Genomic DNA, 21256 nt, shown 5'->3' on the forward strand with positions numbered 1-21256 from the left:
TCTCATAGGAAAAGATTCTTAAGAGTTAAAAGAAAAGGGAAATAAAAAGTTTGACAGAACAGCACGTTTAAGTATTTAGCACAATGTCTTAGATACTTTTTTCCAGTGACTCCTGCTTTATTTGACAGTTCAGTGGATAACGGGAAAAAAAAAAAAAAAAAAAAAACACGTGACATTGACAATGTTCAATGATCAGTCCAGGGGTATCAATTACATCACAGCCAATAACTGGTAAACCTATGGTTTATGAGAACTTGCACAGAGTGTTTGACAAGTAAGATTAGTGCGTGTAAGGGTGAACGCATAAAACTTTTTATTATTGATTAACCACTTCCACTTTGGAAGCAGGTACATAAAGACATAAGAAAAAAAAAAAATAAGATGAGCGAAACAACAGACGGCAACAACAGAGGGCCTCTAACTGAACAGACAGCATTTTGATTGTATTCTTTGTTCTTTTTAGTTCCTATTATTGCTCCCCAGCTCAACAGGTAGAAAGGTGAATCACAAGAAGTACGAAACTTACGACAAAGCCAAAAGAAAAACCTTGAAGGAAAGAAAAAAAAAAAAAAAAAAAGACACGCAAATGCAGCTGGGACCAGTAACTGCTCATTTCAGGAATGTAACCAAAAAGGTTTCATTTCTTTCAAACATTCTACTTGATTTGAAATAAAAAGATTTAAAAAAAAAAAAAAAAAAAAAAAAAAAAAAGTAGCTTTTGGTTCCTCCTCTAAGCTAGGGTGCATCGTCCCCAGAGTCACCTATGGAATGATGAGCTTACAAATACGTTTCTGGGTCCACGGAGAGGTGTAAAAGCACTCATGGTTACGTTGTCTGCGTAGTTAATTGCATTAAAACAGATCATTCTGTGGAAGCGATTTCCAAACTCAACCCTTTACAAGTCAGATGTTTACAGACAGCACAGAACACCATTTGAAAGTACAGTTTAGAAAGAGAAAAGAAAAGCTTGAAGTCTACAGTAGTCCTTGTCCCTGGAGGTGTAAATGTTTGCGTGCAGCTCAGTATGTAATTGTCCACAGCTTGACGCTGGCGTCGTGGGAGGTGGTGACAAGAGTGTGCTCATCTATCCAGGCCAGCCCACTCACATGATGTAGACGGTGAGAGTCTGCAGACGACAAAACAAGGAAGTTAAAGATACAGACGAATCAATACAGAGGGGAGAAAAAAGAAAAGGGGAAAAAGAAAGTGACTGAGGTGCAACTCTTAAGCCTGTGATGATTCTGCAATTGCACGTTCGTAAGACTGTGTGCGTAGTCTGCGTTTGCCACTTATCTGCGGGATTCAAACTCCCTTCATGCACAATTTCTAACCTCTTTTTTTTTTTTAAGGTTTAGAAAAGAAAAGAAAAAAAAAAGTGAAATATGTGATATGGGAAGTGATTGTACACAAGAACTTGTAAGGCCAACCTGGAATTTTGATCCTCTGATCAGCGTCACCAACTGTCCACACGTAGACCATCATGTCCATTCCGCCAGTCGCAAAGTGCTCATTATCAGGTGACCAGGCCAACGCCACTGGTTTGGCATGATGTCCGTAAAACTCATTTTTGACCTGGAGAACACGAGAAAAAGATGTAATATTAAAAAAATAACAGCTCCCATTGACTGTCGGAAACGTTAATTAATCCACAGAGAAGGGCCATTTTTACCGAGTATCCATCTGCCACATTGAAGGCTGTGGTGACCTTCTTCTCGTCGATGGCGGCCAGATAGGCTCCATTATCAGAATAAGCCATGTCTGTGATGGCCCCTTTGGCCTCAAGAGTTTTCCCCTCATCCTTCAGTGTGTTACCCTGAATTGAGTAGAGGTGGACTTTCCCATCCTGAGAAGATAAAGCAAATGCATATCAAATTTGACAACATCAAGCACGACGATGGGTGCGATGCATGTAGTCTGCGACAGTAATTAATTAGATTCTTCTAGAGAAGGATATGCTGATGGAATTTTGTGTTCCCTGAACTTGAAAGCCTTTGCCAAAGTAGTCACAAGCTGGCATCGACTCATGTTTAGCAGAATAATCTGCACTCAGACATCCACTTACTGCTCCTCCCACTGCAGCAGTAGTGCCACCAGGATGGATGACTCCAACCTCTGGTTCATAGTCAAGATTGTCCAATGTGAAGATTTTCTTCTTATCCTTCAACAAGACAATCTACGAAAAAGTAACGAAGAGAACTCATTATCGATGGGTGAGCCATCATGTCATGTAAAAAAAAAACACTGAAAATACTAAGGCGAGTGGAGAATGGATAAGGCAAACCAATGATAAGAGACATTACCTGCCCAATGCACACAGCCAGTGACAGCCCCCCTACTGCTGCCGACACACTCTTAGGCTGGAAATCCATCTTCACCACATCAGAGGCACTGAGAACCAGCAGCATGTTCAAAGAGTGTCAAAAATAATCCACACGAGGTTACCATCAGCCATGATCCATGCTGCAGCAGAAACCAAACCTACCTGTACTCCTTCTTGTTGAGGTCAATGTAGCGCAGAGTATCGTCCATGCTGCAGGTCACCAGCTCATCGGCTTCGTCAGTCACCATCTTGCTCACCTGGTTGCTGTGGCCCTTACCCAAGAAGCAGTCGTTTTCTCCGGTTTCTGCATCCCAGTAATGTGAGGCAGACGTTAAGGAAAAAGCGACCGAGGGAACACAGATGTATCTATTGCCAAATATTCAGTCAATTTTGACCAGCAGAGGACTCTCGTGGTTTCTACTCAACAACATGTTGGTTTTGTGGTTTCCAAACAAAGCTGGTTTCTGCTTGAAATCAACACAAAAGAGACCTGATATAGCAACAATTTTTGCCACACAAGGACCTGCAACTTGCCAAAAAGCCCCATGGGCAGGACAAACACCACTGTCAAGTGACAACATTCAAGCCAGAAAGAAGTGTCAATTGACAAGTTTTTAAAGATACATTTTTGAAGAATAATCACAAAAACATAGAACTCCTGAAGACCTCTCTTGATTTTTCTTCTACAAAAAGGAGGCCACCGGTTTTTCCTCCAAGTTCGGCTTTATCACAGCCATGTGTAACACAGCATTTACTGCCACCTACTGACAACATTTTGCAACCAAGTTTAAGCACAACTGTAAATTGAAACGTGCCAACTTGCTTCTCTGATGCTTGAGGAAATGTGCAGAAAGAGTTAAATGATGATTGTCACTTGTTCATGGAACACCAGCTCAAAAAGGCAAACAACAGAGGAGCTTGGTTTGATGGCGAATAAGCTTGATGTGCACAATCAAAGGGCTTTTTAAAGGGCAAACGCTTGCTTGTTTTCAAGCTTATTCGCCATCAAATTAAAAACTAAAAAAAATTTTAAACTGCACAGGTACCACAGGTGGATTTTTTGCCATTTCTTAATCACCTGGTGTTTCCACAGCAGTTGGGTTTAGCTCTGCTAAAACAAACTGGTCCATTTGTAACTACTAAGGTTCCATAAGACTGCACGTTTACTCCATCAAGCGCATGGAGGCTGCTTGGAAAGAAAGATGGAGCACTGTCAGATTTGGACCACTAAACACTATTCTACGATATGTGATAATGGCACTAATCAATCAATTTTGTCTCCCCTTGGTAAGAGCCAAGTGATTCAAATGACTAAATCCATTGAAAGTTTCAGGTAGAGAATAAAAACACCCATAGACCATGGAGTCCCCTTCATAGCTACAAATAATGGAAAAGGATATTGATGTGTCCATCATGACTCCCTGAGTAGATGTACGTCCGTCCATCACTTTTGTGAACGGTCAGACACTGGATGGATTTGCTGTGACCCTGTAGGATGAACAAGTGCATGTTTTTAAAAACATAACCGCTTTATACAATATTACCTTCCACCTGTAGAGGACTTTGCACAATTTTGATGGCCTTAATTCAACTTAAACCCATGTGACAGTTTTGGAAGGTTCTACATTTTCTGTCCCACAATTGCAGCAATCGACAGTATATAATACAATTAAATGCATCAGCTGTTGTATAGAGCTGGGTCAGCCACAGTTTAAATGGATGTAAATCTCTTCATGTCCATAACTGGAAACATTTTCACTGCATGACATTCATTTGCGGAACAGCAGTTAGCACGGACACATGCACATTGAGTTGAGCTACGGTTCCAGCTTAATTGGGCCACTGTCCTCATCCTTGTACATGTGCACAGGGGCAGACGAGTTACTCACTAAAGTATATCTAATGTCGCAATGCTGTGGACTGAGTGAGGAAAACATTCTAGATATTCTGCCATTTCTTTCCGTCTCTGTCGGAGATAATTGTAAATGCAGCTGAATTCACAGTGCAGAGGTCGGCTTTAAGCAACTTCAACAATGATTCTGTCTGATGGCAAAACGCAAAGTATAACAATCAGGATATAATTAGAGCAGAACGACAGTTATCTGAAAAGGCTGCTTTTCAATCCATTTCTGGCACAATTGGCCACAAACAGAAAGTTGTGCGAATTCACTGTATTAATATGAACTTACATTTCACCGTTTATAAAAAAAAAAAAAAAAAAAAAAAAAAAGTGTGTGTGGAGCGCCCACGTCAATCCAAGTCTAGTTGATCGTACACATGCAGGAGGGATTTGGTCCAACCGCATTATCTGGGTGCATTAGTCCAGTTTTGAGAAGATTGATTCTGTACGAGTTTGGTCGGACTAACATGTTTCTACGCATTGCAAAACTCCGGTTAAGGTTGGACTAACACTTCAACACACACAAAAAAAAAAACTGTAGGAATGAGTTTAAACTGCCACCACTTCCCTCTGATCTGGTCCTTGTCTTTGGGTAAACAGTTCAAAACCTCCCTTAAACCGCCAGTCCTTAATCATTGCAGGGCGAGAAGTTGAAAGTAGCTTTCCTCTTAGACAGTTGGGGGATAATGTGAACATATACGCCGGGTTTTATTCCTTCCAAGACCTCTATTGATCACTAAAACGAGCATCATTAAACTCTGACCTTGACTGTACGTATGGGTCGGTCGGGATTGTTCTTGTCCAGGTAGTTGATGTATCCTGACAAAGAAATGCTGAGGAGGTGGTCCTTCTGCCACAGGCAGCCCAGCTGCTGGTCCGTCACATCAGAGCCCATGTTGAAGGTTGTGACGGCCGTACCTGCACCAACATCCCAGAGCTTCACAGTCTTGTCTCCTGAGGCGGAGATCAGCTGGGAACTGTCAGGGCTCCAGCTGACCTGCAGGACATGAAGCACAGGGAATCAAAGAAAATCATATACAGGTAGAAGGAGTGGGGGGGTTTCAGGGAACAAAATTCCTGATTTGAATAGGGAAATAAGCCTTCTTAATGTTTCAAACAAATTAACCTGGCTGTATGCAAACTGATTTGTAGCTAGCTCAGACAAAAACCACACATCTGACCTAGTTACTGCAAGTTAGCTGACATCTAGCTTAAGATAAACTTAAGAAGAACACTATAACACACAACTGCTGCATTATAACCTCCCATCCCCATCCTTTTATTTCTTCCATAAACATTTACCGCATAGATTCCTCCTTTGTGGGCTCTCTCACCACCGAGTGTTCCAACGCGCTCGCCAGTTGTTCCATCAAAGACCAATATCTGGAGATTATCAAAAAGACAAGAACATTCATTGCACAAAATTAGGGATTTGTGTGAGTAATTTTTCTATACAAGTCTGTATCAGTTTGATATTCGAGTTCAAACTGAATTTTAAATAATTTTATCAAATGAGGCTCAATTTCACACAACTTTATTAGTAAATCATGAGCACGATTCGACTCATAACTTCATTAGTTATGCATTAGACTGACGACAACAGCTGTTCTGCCTAAAGACTTTTCCTAATTAGTAAGATATTGTTCATTGTGTGTGTGTGTGTATATATATATATATATATAAATAATAAACAGATTAAATTGGCCATCTGCTTATCAGCTTACCCCCCATTTCATACAATCGCACACGGTAATCAAACACTTACCTGGCCATCAGCGCCAGCTGTGACAAATCGACTTCCATCCGGAGAGAAACGTACGCAGTTCACAAACTGGCTGTGGTCCTGTAGTCGTCACCAGGGGAGACAGAAGTGAAGAAAAACTGGTGAGATATCATTCATAAAGAAATTCATCTGAACATTCATTTGTCCATAGCTTTTAACAACTGTATATAAAAACAAAACGTAGCGACAGCGTAAAGATATTTGATCATTCTGATACGAATATATAATCAGCTTTCCCCATTTCTGCCTCCTTGTACTGCTTACCAAAAATTCCTTCTAAAACCTTTTTGCTTGCATCTAAAGATCCCTTACTGCCCACGCTCCTTCCTATGTCAACCTTTCTGCTCCTCACATCCTTGCTGAGGCTCTCAGATCAGCTGTTGCTCAGAGAGCAAGGATGGAGACAGAGGGTGGTAATCGTTCCCTGCAAAGTGCACGAGCTACCCTTGAACAGTCTTAAAACTATTTTCTTTTCATGATGGTTTCTGAATAGTGTTTATTCTCTCGTTAGCCATCAGTTATTTCTGGGCGATGTTTTTCCACAAAACAAAACCGGAGAATTTCCTGAGAATGAAGACAGTTCGGTGCAGACTTTCCCCACAGCTGCTGTTCACACATGCAGTTCACAGCAGGAGAGTCTGTGCTGGAAATAAAAAAAATAAATTTAAAAAAAAGCATCCGTGTGGAGCGCAGAGGAAACTATTCAAAATGCTCACAGTGGAAATGTTTTGTTTACAGAAAGTCAAGAGTGGCAGATGAGACCATCTTCCTGTTGCTTTAAAACCCACTTTTGTTTTGTTAGTCCCCCCCCCCCCCCTCCTCATATTGAGCGAATGGAAAGCAACGTGCAGGACGGAAAACACAAAACTCAGCACAGACATTTGCTGTAAGCACTGCAGAATATCTGCTCCTGAAGTCACACGCTATCGTGCTTGCCGATCTAATGGAGTTCTTACTGTGCTGTTGGCTGGGATTAAAAAAAAAAAAAAGGTCACAAGTACATTTGTGCTTTCACATGTAGCTCCAATAGAACATCTATAGAAAATTTAAAAGGCTGTATTGTATGAGTAAAAAGCTGCTTTAGTCATCATGACAGACAGAAAGTCTGTTCTTCCTCGTTTGGCACGATCAAGGCAGACTTAAAAAAAAAAAAAAAAAAAATTGATAAAACAGATAAAGGGGGTATTTATAGATGAATACACATACATAACCTCATATATATATAAAACATAAAGAGCTGGAGTTCACTGAAAATACAGAAAGATCAGCCTGTGCAGGCATACACAGCATGAGTAACCTCGGGCATTAAAAGTATTTTCCTCCTGCTGTCTGAAAAAAAACAACATAATTACAGATAAGAAAATAACCGGTTTTGGGGGGGGTCACATAAGCCCTAATTAACTGCACATTCCAGCTATAATTAGATATAAAAGAATGTGATTACACACACAAAAATTGAAACATTTGCTTTTACCTTCTATATGGAGCATTTGAAATGTATAACATTTTACATGGACCCATGAACTCTTACACATAACTTATTCTGCTCAAAAACGTGCTGCACATTTCAAGAGGCCACGGCTTGTTTTTAGGACTGTGGCTCACACACTCTTCAAGAATTTATGGAGGAAGTAGGTTATATAACATGGAAAAAGGAAAACAAGACAACGCTGTCAAAAGCCACCGGAGCGCGACAGATTTGAGAGGACCAAAGGGTATTAAGAAGGCCGTTAGCTGAAGGTCAGAGACGCACTTAAAGGCAGGGCAATGTCTACAATGGCCGAAGGCTAATATGTTGTTACCTAGGAGAGCACACGTCAGAAATGGTATTCAACATCAGTCTGGTCAGTGGGGTTTGCTCCAGGGCAGCCTAAGCAACTAACCCCAAATGCTTTGTTTAAAAACAAATATTCCTTACACAAAGCTGCTCAAATGACTGAGGAAAGAAATAAAGAAAAGGAAAGAGAAGAAAAAAAAGAGACCAACTCACCCGTATTGTGAATTTGAACTTGAAGGGAGGTCCCTCAAAGAAAGAGCCACAGGTGTCATCACTGGCAGTGGCGAGGCGGTAAGGGCGTTTCTGTCTTATGTCTACACTGTTGATTAATTTTGAATGGCCAGAAACCTCTCCCACTGATGAGCCAGAGTCCCACAAGAACACTGCACCAAACCTGTCATGAGACACAAACACTCGGTTGTTCCAGTCTGAGTGTGGCTTGAGGACTTATTTTTGTTTTAAGAATGGCAGTCAGCGACATCTTTATAAATAACCATTTTGACGAAAAAACCTGAAGCGAATGATGCACTTGAGTTAACCACACTGACCACTCACAGTAAGTGGAGTTCCTCATGAGGCAGATTTATCACAGTTTAACACGGTTCAACTTCATTTAACCATGACTTAACGTAACCCCTTCTAGAACAGAAACTTTGACACTCACTTCTCTCGTCCGTCCCCAACGACGGCAAGCCTCTTGCTGTCCTCCGTCCACGCAATGTCCTTCACCTTCCCTGAAATGGGGGTGTACTCATACTTGAGCATGTGCTCCTTCTGGGTGGTGTCCCAGATGCGGATCCTTCCCGATGCATCTAAAGGGTTGAAAAAGGGATTCATTTCACAAAACTGCTGGCATTCCTGAGCCTGGCGTACATTTGGCGACACATGTTAAGTTATATCTTGTACCTCCAGATGCAATGTAGAATCCACTGGGGGCATACTTGGCCACTGTAACTGGATGAGCATGCTCGGTGTAAATATCTGCAATAGCTGGATTCTTTAAAAAAGGCAAAAAACATGAGATATCAGCATTTCATAGAGGGCAAAAAGGTAGTTTACGTAAATTCAATACATAAAGCTACATTTATTTTTTTTTCCCCGGTTCCAATTTACCAATAAGATCACATAAAAAGGCCTCAGCATCTTAGCTCGACGCAGGTTTAGGTTTGCGCAGTAGACGATAACAATTTCTGTGTTAAATCCCTAGAAATGGACCCTGGAATTTGGCAAATGACAATATTTTCTGGTTCAAGAAATGGAGATCCTACTTTGGCTGTTGTACGGAGCTCAAAACACACCGATGTCGCCCTGAGGAATAATACAGGCCGCACTTTATTTAGCTGTGCCAGTGCGCTGCAGCAACTGGGGCGCGCAAAGTGCTTAAATGAGTTCGATGCGCAATTTGAAAGTGTAGTACACAAACAAACCCGATACAAAGGAAGCAAAGTTTTCCCGTCGCTGGCAGTTCGCTTCATTCAGCAATTTGGTTCAATTATTTTGTGGAAATACGCAACGAATGAAAATAATGGTCAAAAGAAGACCACAAACGGCAATAATGAATAAGCAAACAAAATGAGCAGCATCTGTAAAAATCGCTTTAAAAGGAAAATAATTACTTCAATGTTCCTGATGATGACACACTTCCCGTTGGTGTAGAGGAAGTTGTTTCCTTTGGGATCGCCACCAATCACCTTCGCAACTCCCCTCTCCATCTGTGGGAGACTGGCGAATACATGCTCTAAAAATAAACAAAAAAAGGTCACCATTAGACAAGTGTTGTAGAGAATCTAAAATCATTACCCTGAACTATTCCATGAGGCAGCACTTGCCGAGAGATAACTAAACTATGATACATGTGTACAGAGAGCCTGAAAGAGTTTTCCCTGTATTGTCCAGGATTAAAAGCTCATCTACAGTGTCAGATACAACATAAGGGTATGATGAGGTCATTTGCACCTGTCAACTCTTCATTTTGAGGACTTGACGGAGCTGCGGTCTCACATGACCTCAGACAACCCACTTAAGCCCGTCTTGATAACCACCCCCGCTCCCTCCATATTTCAGGAGTTAAGCGAAATCAGACCAAGAATGACACGTGAATGCAAATCTCTGTACAAATGTTCAAATGCTAGATGGGAATGAAATAAGAGTTTGGTGCGTTTATGGGTTACATTTTCAGTCATGTTTGGCACATACATAAATAAATTATAAAAAGATTTTTTTTTTAAATCCCCTTTTTACTGCAAAAAAAAAGTGATTAAACAAAAATAGAGAAGTAGAGAGCAGAGAAGTTCACGCGGATTAGCAAAAGTGTTAGCAAGTTTTTTCAAACATTGTTCAAATATGAAAGAATTTGAAATACGCATTAATCGTATATACATTAAATTAATTTTAGATGTTTTCTGTTCGACTGAAAAAAAAAAAATATATAGAGAGAGAGAGAGAGATATTATATGTTACGGAAGCAAAAAAATACCAAAACTTATCAAAAGGTATGGTGTCTTGCATCAAGATGAAAGAGTGTTTGGTCACTAAATCAACGCACCTAAATATCGGTGAGACTTTAGGTCTCTTTAGCTATTAACATGTATTCATTCAGCTTCTTTCCCGTCCCATAAACCGGATCATTGACTTTTCAACTTACTGCACATTGGTCTACTTATTGGACTTCCGCAAATCCTCAAAGGATTAAAAAAATAATAAGAATTTTTAAAAATCTAAATCATTTGGACGAGATTTTTTCTCAACTGCAGGAACTCGGCGTTAAAAATGGCAAGTGAACCCCCTCCCTGCTTTCTGACAGCCTGCTCTGTCTGGACATGTCACAACAATGCGATGTAAGCGCAACTACTTCCTATGAGTGACGTTAGCTCAGCTAGCTAACCCAGAGTTAAAAAGTACACCGGCTGCCCTCCCGGCCACTGCATCTTCTCAACAAACTGCATTTGAGACACACAGCTCTGTGTTCAACTCGGCAGAATCATCGCCATCGCGCAGATTTGATGTTTCATACGCGGGGTGAGGTGTCAAAAATCTCGCAGCGATGGGCGAGGCTAGCTAGCTGTGGACTACCTGGACAGCTAGCCGACTACTTTGGTTCAACAGCTTCGCTGCTTTTTCACTCGGTCGCAGATATTTAAAAGAGACAAACTTACTCAGTTCGTACGGCATTTTCCCTGCTGACCTCTTGCCTATCGTTACAATTGCCAATGAATGAAACGGTGACTATAGAAACGCTCCTCTGCCTGTGTGCACTACCCTCCCTGATCACACAAACACGGAAGCGGGTGCAGCTCTCGCTCTGCCTGGCTTTGCCCATATATAGTAAACTCAGATACTACGCTGGAGCTGGCAGCCAGTAGTCGTGCGCTGGTACTTTGGGATAAATTTCACCTAAATATGGTCTTTCAGGCTCCAGGGTAATTGTGTCCTACCAGAGACCCATCAGTCAAAAGGTGAAAGGTTAAATGCCACTCTCTGCTTCTTTCGTTCTGCTAAGAGCTCACAGTGTTTATTCACCTTTTCAGCAGGAATCCGTGAGCCTTTCGGAAAACAAAGAAATGAACGACTATCAGAACGCACAAATGTTTCTACAATTCTAAATAAAAAATCAATTTTATCCTCGTGGCTCATGGACACATATTAAGCTCAAAGCTAAAATTCCACATTATCAATGAAAGATTTACCTGAGAGGCCTAACTCGGGGCAACATTACACATTTAGCATTAACCGCCTTTATCCCAGGAATGTAAAGGCAGAATGAATAACCAAATTACCCAAAAAATGTCTATTCTGACTATATCAAACAAGTATCCCGGGCTAACCTGCTCAATTACAGTCTCTGAATAGTGTTTGTAAACTCCTAGATTATCCTGTGAGTCAGTAGAAAGCATCACTAGCCAAGAATAGGATTGGGAATCCCCCAAGACAGTTTATTTCAGTGACTGGATCTAAAACAAAATAGAATTTAGGGGCAATATTGTGAATGGCTTGTGTGGTGAGGCTGTGAGAATGTGTATCCACAGCATGGGTATATTGTGGGTCATCTGAGTTTAATTCAACAACAACTATGACACAGTGAATCACTGGAAACCCTGTTTTGTTCAAGTGGCCGTGCCCTCCTTCATCTTGGGCTCCCTGAAAGAACAATAGCCTAAACTTTGTTGTATTGCGTTATGTGTTGCATACCGAAATGTTTACCATATTCATTATATATATATATATATATATATATATTTTTCAATGCCATTAGCTTTCCATTTAAAAACAATAATGGCACCGAGCTTATCCTACTGTCCAAAAGAAATGGAATCGAAGGCAAATGGTCCATCTTCGTTTGATGTGTGCCCAACAAGGGGTTTATTGTACAATGTTGAGGGTGCCACAGAAAGCACAGGAACATAACTTCGGCTTTGGTACCTTTGCAGAAACGTAACACACAGAAAAATACTACAAAACGCTGAATGAATGGGAATACCTACAGGTACAATTTTGCCATTTGACCTTTTTTTACTCGGGTTTTCTCAAAAATACTTACAGGCAAATTAAATTGAAAGTTATTCTGTTGTGGCTGGTTCTGTTCTGTTTTCTTTGTTTCTGCGATTCAGTACAATAAATAAAAGATTCAGACCAGCTGTGATATCTATGACTGTAGCATGCAAGCTGAGAATCCAGGTTTATGTGTTCGTGTTGGCTACCCTCCAACTAGTACGCTGAAATTTTTATGAGGGAAGCTATTCGTTCAGTGGACGAGGGGAGAAATTGCATCCGGTTTCCTGTCATATCACCTCTAAAACCTGATATGTTAACTGTATGAGTCATCATACCTCAACCGATGGTTCCCCATTTTGGCTGTCATACCGTATTTGTCTTGTAGGGGGCGCTGTTGTCACAACGTTGGCAACACTGCATCACTGCAGCACCACAGAAGAAGTAGTACAGACGTTGTATGCTTTGGACAATGGCGGCCGTCTTGAGAGGAAGCTTAGTAACATTGGTCAAGGTGAGTACCCAGATGATGTTTACAGGCAAACTGGGTTAATACATTGGTAGAAAATGAGCTGTTGAAATTATACACTGTCAGCCCAAACACTGCGTTCAAAGAAATAGTCTTTGTGGCAACTGTGTCTAAAGTTATTGCTAACCATGAGCCTCTCCGTCATGGACCATACAAGCATTAGTGGAGCGCCTGGTGTAATGGTGACGCGAATGGGGTTCGAGAAACCACAACTTATGTGATTTCTGTTGTCAGTAAATCGACGCCAAGTAAGTTAACATCACCAGGTGTTTAATTTATTTATCTTTAGGCTCGCATAAGTGGCTTAGCCTCCCAGACTGTTGACCCTGATATGGTAAAACCTCCCTGCTGTTACTTAAGCTAACAGGCTTGAAAGGAGCATCCCCTTCTTAACACTTCATGTTATTGCTGTGTCCCGGCAGGAATGACAGTTCTCATCTGATTGTGCTGTGTGTTTGTTGTTGAGCACGTTTTCCCCAAATTACGTAATACAGCTGTTTCAAACTTTTGAGTTTTAAACATCTGTCTCAGTTTTAAATGTCAATATATGTGCACAGCAGTACACAACAAGATGCATACATGTACATGTCGTAAGGCTAAATTAGAGACAACGGCATCAATTTAAAAAAAAAATAACTAATTGACATGCAAATATAATTCATAATCAGTGAATGAAACACAGGAGAAAATATTCAGACTTTCCAAACAAACAAACAAAAAAACAAAACTGGGAATGTTAGTGTTTCCACTGTCTGTTTAAAAAAATTTTTTTTGGGTTGTTTTATTTTTAAGATATCAGGAGCTGGTGGGCATCTTTAATAACTTTCAAAGAGTTGAAAAACTTCTTTTTTATATTATTTTCATCTTTATGCCCAACATGTTAACATATTTTGCAAATGAGTGTTGCAAGAAAAATGACTGCCAGGTATTTCAGGGTGCTTGTGCAAGTCTTGAAAGTCTTAATAAGTATGGAATTTTGAAGCACTGTTTTCCAGACCTTGAAAAGTCTTGAATTTTGTGTGAAAGTCTTAATAAAGTATGGAAAATAAATGTATGGTAGAATTTTACAGTATGCTCAAAGGCATTGTGAAATGAGAAATAGGAAGGTAGGCTATAAAACTATAATTTTACTAACTGGTCACGTACTGTATTAGCCTAATGGGATGAGATGTGAGTGAAGAGACTGAATTCTACATACATTCATCCATCCATTCATTTTTATAGATAGTTTTTGTGACACTTGTTTGATGTGAAATTCATGTACTTGTGATTTTCATGTTTTGAAACGTTTTTATCAGTAAAAGCATAATTTTCTGTGAATAATGCATTTGTTCATTGAATACTGGCCTATAAAAATTAACATTTCTAATAAACACGGTTGGTACAATCTCACCCAATGAAGTAGGCACACAAGTTACAAGTACATAAAGTTAAAGGATAAGACCGGTTTTTTGACATTGGGCCCTTGATTTCACATTATAACATGATGTTCTACTCACCCCTGCTTATTGTTGAACATTTGGAGCTGTTCCGAAGATATTCAAGAGGCGTCTGGCTGCTCTCTTGAGATATTCGGCCATGAAACGGTTTGCTATGGGCAAGCTTATACAGGCACAAACTATGCTGTTTATAATTTATTAATTACTGTACATTAGCACTGATAACGTGGAGGTGCGTCGCTTACTTAAAAAAATCCGGGTTACTGTAATTTTGATTTTTTTTTGTCGTAAAGTGGGTGTTACGTCCTCGTCGTGCTACTGCCACAGACAGCCCACAGACCTGCTGCCTATTTATTCATTCGGCTAAAATTCAAAATTAGTAACCCGGATTTTTTTAAGTAAGCGACGCACCTCCACGTTATCAGTGCTAGTGTACAGTAATTAATAAATTATAAACAGCATAGTTTGTGCCTGTATAAGCTTGCCCATAGGAAACCGTTTCATGGCCGAATATCTCAAGAGAGCAGCCAGACGCCTCGCGAATATCTTCGGAACAGCTCCAAATGACCAACAACAAGCAGGGGTGAGTAGAACATCATGTTATAATGTGAAATCAAGGGCCCAATGTCAAAAAACCGGTCTTATCCTTTAAGGTCTTGGGGAAAAAAAGTATCAGTTTTAAAAAAGTCTGGAATTTTAATTTGGAAAAAGAGCAAGCACCCTGTATTTGAAACAACCCATCAGGTGTTTATAATCTTCTTGACATTTTTAATAATTTTACTGCTCAAGTTAAACAGAGAGGGTCAAACTCTTGATTAAGTCAGTCATTTTCTAATAAAAGCTGAATCATAACAATCTTTTTTTTTTCAGTGGACAGCTTCTTTTTTTTTTTTTTTTTTTTTTTTTTTTTAAAAAAAGCCTTAGGCCTGAATACGCAAAAGGGTGTCTGTAACCATCCAGTGAAAATGTCGAAGAATAACAATAAGTTTGTATTTGCTCGTGATGTACCATAGCATGACTTGTAATTGTGTGTCTGTAACCATCTTTCAGGGCCTTGGCGGCCCACGATGGCAGCAGCTAGCCGCTCGACCCCTGAGCCTGTCTGCTGGTCTCTGTATCTCAGAGACCACCCCACCCCGCGCTGATACTACCTTTAAGGTCACAATGGTTCCTGGAGATGGAGTGGGACCTGAGCTGATGACTGCTGTTAAGGAAGTCTTTAAGGTACACTGTAAAAGGACGGAGGTGGAATAATTGCTGCCCCCTTCTCCTCGTCTCCACCATGTTTCCAAAACACGCAGTATGCGATACATCTGGGCCAGTGATGCTACAGAGACGTAGTCGGAACTTCTTCCTCCCAAACGTTGCTTAGTCTTGTTTTTTTTTTTTTCCAGTTTTAAATTTAAAAAAAAAAAAGAAATTCACACGCTTTTGAAAAAGCAGAAACACCTTCTGCTGCTAGCAAGCAGATGAAATCTCAATTTATAGCTGTCTTTCACTTAACAACGACACCAGCTGTACTTAATAATATAATATAATATAATATATATATAAATATATATATATATATATATATAATCGTAACCATAATATATATATTTATATACATATATAATAATAAATAAAAAATTCAAATGTTTTTATATAAATATATGTATATAAATACACTTTTATTTATTTATTTTTCGGTCTGAAGGCAGGTGATGTTCCCGTTGAGTTTGAGGAGTTCCATCTGAGTGAAGTGCAGAACATGGCTAGTGATGAGAAAATGGAGGAAGTGTTGAACTCAATGAAGACCAACAGAGTGGCCCTCAAAGGTGGATTTATTTCTTCTTTTATCATTCACTTTCATTAGATAAAAAAACAAATGTTACTTGAGGTCAAATGCAGCATAATGTGTTTCAATAAATTAATGTTTTTGTGTTCTCTAGGTAAGATTCATGCACCCATGGAGTTCAAAGGAGAGCTGGCTTCTTTTGAGATGAAACTAAGGCAAATATATTTTTTTAAGACTGAAGATTGGAAGAAATAAAACAGTTGTTTGTTTGTCTGTGGCGCTCTAAACTTACCCTACATCTCTGCTCCTTCATCAGGCGTAAACTGGACCTATTTGCTAATGTGGTTCATGTGAACAGCCTGCCAGGCTACAGCACTCGGCACAACAACCTGGACCTGGTCATCATCCGTGAGCAGACTGAGGGGGAGTACAGCGCTCTGGAGCACGAGGTGAAAAAAGCCGGTCCTACTTGCTCCACATGAAGGGGAGTTCACACACACATTGTGGGGGGTTGTACTTATTTACTCGATCAAAGGTGTTTTGTTGTCCAGTTTTTACCTCAGATTAAATGTAGTTGTTTTCTTGCTACTTGAGAGTTTTCTGAAAAATACAATAGAATAGAAAAATACTTTATTCATCCCCCAATGGGGGAAATTCAAATTAGTCAAGTAGCTCAAAAAATTGTTAATATTTACAATGATTGTATATTAACAACAACAACAATAATACCAATTCTAATAAAAATACTACTACTAACTAATAATAATAATAATATTAATAATAAATGACTAAATAATTCAAATAAAAAAATCAATCAATTTGAGATTTGAATTTCCTGCATTATAAGTGTAGAATTTAAAGGGATTTATTTGCATTATGTGCATTCCCCTCAATTCTGCACTGAAATCCAAGCTCTGTCAAGTTTTCTTTTGAGCTGCTTCTCCTTCACGGAGAAAAAGTAACTTGTGATGGTTCCTCAGCTGTCAGCATAGTACTTCAGTATAGTATGACAGTCATATAGAAGTAAGAGTTTTACTCCTGAAAACTTTAAAAAGAAAAAAAAGAAAGTGTGATTGCGCAGAAGTTTCATTAAACATAAGCTAATGCAGAACAAAAATTTGGTTTCTATATTTTGTGTAATTTGTTTTTCTTTAGCTGTGCTCAGATTAAGAGAGCCACTATAAAACTGTGTGCCTTCTTCCCTCTGTAGAGTGTGACAGGTGTGGTCGAATGCTTGAAGATCATCACCAGGGACAAGTCGCGGCGCATCGCCAAGTTCGCCTTTGATTACGCCACCAAAAAGGGAAGAAACAAGGTCACTGCCGTTCACAAAGCCAACATCATGTAAGAGCATTTCTGACCAAGTCTCTTTGTTTTGCATGAGATTGAATTAAACGAATGAATACTTTATTTATCCCAAAGAGAAATTATATTTGCAGAAAACGATAGCTCAGTATAAATCACAAAAAAATACTAAATGCACACAAAACTAGAGCGCTGCTACGACATGTTCTGGAGTTCATGAGAAATTGCCCGTCACTTATTTTTGGAATAATATTCTTAAATTAATTTTGTGTTAATTTGGGTCATGATTTGCACCGCAGTTACGGCAACAATTGTTTCCATCCGCTGTCTCATTTCAGGAAATTGGGTGATGGCCTGTTTCTGCAGAGCTGTGCAGAGGTGGCACAGCTGTATCCCAAAATCAAATATGAGAACATAATCATCGATAACTGTTGCATGCAGGTATTTACGTCCCTCGGACCTTTTACATATTTAATTTGTTTGGTGAAATAAACTGTGTTACTTTCTTCTCTAAACCTGTCATTGCATTTATCTCTTTGCTGCAGCTGGTCCAAAACCCATACCAGTTTGACGTACTGGTGATGCCTAACCTGTACGGAAACATTATCGATAACCTGGCTGCAGGACTGGTTGGAGGAGCAGGAGTTGTTCCAGGGGAAAGCTACAGTGCCGAATATGCTGTTTTTGAGACTGTAAGTTGAGTTATTCATTCTTTCTTAGAACAAAATTGGAAAAATTTGAAAACCGCAGAAAATAGCATTGTTTATACTGCCAACACTGGGATGTGCCTTTTTTTTTTGTTTATTTGTTACTGCAGCTCTTTAATCCCTGTGTTTATTTATTTTCCCCCCCATGTTCTTTTAGGGTGCACGACATCCTTTTGCACAAGCTGTAGGAAGGAACATCGCCAACCCCACAGCCATGCTGCTCAGTTCTGCTAACATGCTAAGGCACCTCAAGTGAGTCTGTTTCTAAAGCTTTGTATCTATCACGTATTCCACCATGACCCCCGAGGTTTTAAAAACAACCCAACGTGAATTCGTGACAGTTCTGGACACTTTTTGATCGTCTACGTGTTGTGTTTCAGCCTGGAGTATCACTCCCAAATGGTGTCAGATGCTGTCAAGAGGGTCATCAAACAGGGAAAGGTAAATATATTTGGGTTGGCTTTACCTGTTCTGTGCCTACTGGTGGATGCATGCATCGGATCTAACGGCATCCATCGTAACCTAAACATGCCAGAAACACTAACAATATTAACACCAAACAGTAAAAATTTAACGAAACAAAAAAAAATCAAAAAAGAATCTGGCGTTCCTACGGAATATTTGAAGCCAACAGAACTTGTGTTTCTTAATTAAAATGCTCTTGGTTGGTTTTGCAGGTCAATAATTGCTGTTATAAACACATAGTGTGTCATAATGTTGCAGGCACTTCAGAAAATGAAAAACGCAATGAAAGTTCAGGGCAAGCTCATTTGCAGTGGGCAGCCAACCTCGGAGTTCCCACTTTAATCAGTCAAATAGAAACAACGGGGCCAGCACATGAGCTGTGATGTTGGCAGTTGTTGACCTACAAATTCCAGCTTTTTACAACCCGCACACCACGCTGTAGCGTCTTAGAGAGCCTTTGATATATACTAGATGTGAAATCTGCTCATGTGTTTGCTGCATTTGTAGTCCTGCTTCATTTTGTCGTCCTTCTAAATGTTCATGTCATTTGCATCGCTCATCAGCACATCCTACCCCCCCTCCTTTTTACACCGGTTTGGACTAACATACACTGACACAAACTTAATTGGGAAGTTGGTCAACCTTTGACTCCCAGATGGCTGTTCACCTGTTGATGTTTATCGTATAATTATCTGTTTTAAAGGAATAATCAATATAGAAAAACGGCTGAAAGCATCATTACCCTGCACACCACCTGAGTTCTCACTTTTTCCTCTGCTTTAATTCTATCCCGTCCTTGTACCTCATTATCCTGTGTGTGTGTGTGTACACATATATATATGTGTGTGTTTGTGCACATCCCAGGTACGGACTCGAGACCTTGGCGGTTACTCTACCACTGGCGACTTTGTGCATGCTGTTGTGGAAAACCTGCATCACCGGCCTACTCGCTAAGATGTTTGGTCACACTCCTCACTGACATTTCCTTAAATCTGGACATTGATCTTAACATGAACTGAGTGCATGCTAAGAGCCATCTCCCCTCCTCCATGCTAAGCGACAGCTGTGTCACACAGCTTTGACATCAGTGGCATCCTCATGTTGATGGTCCATAGTGGGTTTGCTGACAGTCAGTGGAAGCAGCAAAGACTTGCTTAAAAAAAAAAAATACAGCTTCCTCCACTCAATCACATCAGTCTGTTCCATAGTTATTGTCCAACCCTTTTCATTTTATTTTTCAGTTTATTTAAAAATGATCATTTCACTCATTTTGGGGGATATATTTGTTTTTGCTGTCTCGCATTAGAAACTGTAAAGCAGGCGCAGTTTCTTACCAACAGTTTGACTAAACACGTGTACTTTTGCCTCACAAAGACTGAATCTAAGTGTTAACTCAATTTACAGTTTAAAAAAAAAAAAAAAAGAACAGCAGAAAAAACTGCCACTGACCTCCAATGCTGTAACATTTCTGACCTACAGCGTCTAACTTAAATAACTGAAACGTGTTTTTAGTAAAAACTTATCACTTGAAGCTTCATAAAGCCAACCACAGGCTGAAATTGGCACGGTTAGTTACTGTAATGTATTATCCACATTTCTGGCATCTTTCTGGTGTTTAACCAAAATAAATTTTCTAATGCTTCCAACATGTTTTTAAGAGCCACAGAAATCGTGCAACGATAGACACAGGGTCCATAAAGCTAGTTCTGTGTAAAGCCAGCCTACCATCCATACAAGGTTGACTTGTATGTGACTTATTCGTTGATTCGCTATTGAATTAGTTTCCTCAGTTATTAGCGTTGCTCCATCAGAACATCATGCTTTTTTTTTTTCTTCGTTTTTTTGAGCATTCCTCTGAAATGACCTCACATGTGATAACTTTTTTCCAAAAATAAAGCTCTGTAATATATTATGAACTGTTTTTTTTTCTTGTTTTGACCTTTAACATCTGTGTCATGTTCTGTTTTGTCATGTCAGTCTGTTTGACATTTTAAAATTGTATAATAAGAGCAGACATGTGAACCAACAATGTGTTCTTATCCCCCACATTAACACACTTTGACGTACTTTCTCTGGTGTGCAGCTGCGAGTGGCAAATTTAAATTCCCAGGCTCGTGCTGAAAATAATCAAGTCATCCGTGTGTGTGCGGTTTTCAAAGGCTCTCTAACACGCGGGCCACGACACTGTATGTGGACATGTGTTGCAGCAGCTGTGCATACAGTAACACGCTGTCCTTATGTTTGCGACAGGTGCGCACTGGAGACCTGGGGGGCTATGCAACAAGCGATGAATTCACGCAGGCTGTCATTGCTAACCTGGCGGTCTAAGCTTTGTGACTGCAAATCTGTCAGCTGCTGAGACGCACACATCCTTTTCTTATTTATCTCCTGTTATACAGACTGTGCACACACTCAACAATGTATTCCAGCCTGAGTTTAAACCCTTATTCCTACAGGAAATTAACTGAGATGTTCACCAACTACTAAGTCTTTAAATGGGCACAAGATGGTTTCCTTGCAGTAACTCCCAAACATTCACAGATCTCCTGCCTAGGTCCTGTAAAATTCTACTTAATTTAGCAGATTAAACAGCTGTCAAAACACGATGTATGTATATTCCATATTTATTAACTTTAAATTTTGCCATATTCCTGCTTCATTTGTGATGCAATGTGAAGTAAAAAAGAAAAAAAGGTGGATGTAACAGCTCGTGTGTGAAATCCTTGCATGACTGTTAATGGGGGACTAATGCAGTATTCAGTGTTA

General features: G+C 39.9%; 2 protein-coding genes across 3 annotated transcripts; one reads left to right on the forward strand and one right to left on the reverse strand.

Annotated features, from left to right (window-relative positions):
• Positions 1–290: 290 nt before the first annotated feature.
• wdr1 (WD repeat domain 1) lies at positions 291–11073 on the reverse strand. The gene is made up of 15 exons (XM_075460437.1): positions 10936–11073; positions 9397–9518; positions 8687–8777; positions 8445–8592; positions 7994–8174; positions 5986–6063; positions 5523–5603; positions 4984–5217; positions 3719–3808; positions 2483–2637; positions 2301–2388; positions 2063–2173; positions 1670–1843; positions 1428–1572; positions 291–1126 (listed from the first exon to the last, which is right to left on the reverse strand). The coding sequence occupies exons 1-15, from the start codon at positions 10949–10951 to the stop codon at positions 1020–1022; spliced, it is 1821 nt and encodes a 606-aa protein (XP_075316552.1). The 5' UTR covers positions 10952–11073; the 3' UTR covers positions 291–1019.
• A 1608-nt stretch (positions 11074–12681) lies between these two features.
• idh3b (isocitrate dehydrogenase (NAD(+)) 3 non-catalytic subunit beta) lies at positions 12682–21194 on the forward strand. Of its 2 annotated transcripts, none has more exons than XM_075460440.1 (11): positions 12682–12782; positions 15287–15460; positions 15933–16053; positions 16168–16228; positions 16330–16462; positions 17224–17357; positions 17657–17759; positions 17864–18010; positions 18183–18277; positions 18406–18466; positions 20741–21194. In XM_075460440.1, the coding sequence occupies exons 1-11, from the start codon at positions 12729–12731 to the stop codon at positions 20816–20818; spliced, it is 1161 nt and encodes a 386-aa protein (XP_075316555.1). In that variant the 5' UTR covers positions 12682–12728; the 3' UTR covers positions 20819–21194. The 2 variants fall into 2 exon arrangements, with proteins under 2 accessions (XP_075316555.1, XP_075316554.1); XM_075460439.1 differs by lacking the exon at positions 20741–21194 and adding an exon at positions 19355–20402.
• The last annotated feature ends 62 nt before the right edge of the window (positions 21195–21256 follow it).

The sequence above is a fragment of the Odontesthes bonariensis genome, chromosome 3 (genome assembly GCF_027942865.1).
Source record: "Odontesthes bonariensis isolate fOdoBon6 chromosome 3, fOdoBon6.hap1, whole genome shotgun sequence".
Classification (NCBI taxonomy): domain Eukaryota; kingdom Metazoa; phylum Chordata; class Actinopteri; order Atheriniformes; family Atherinopsidae; genus Odontesthes; species Odontesthes bonariensis.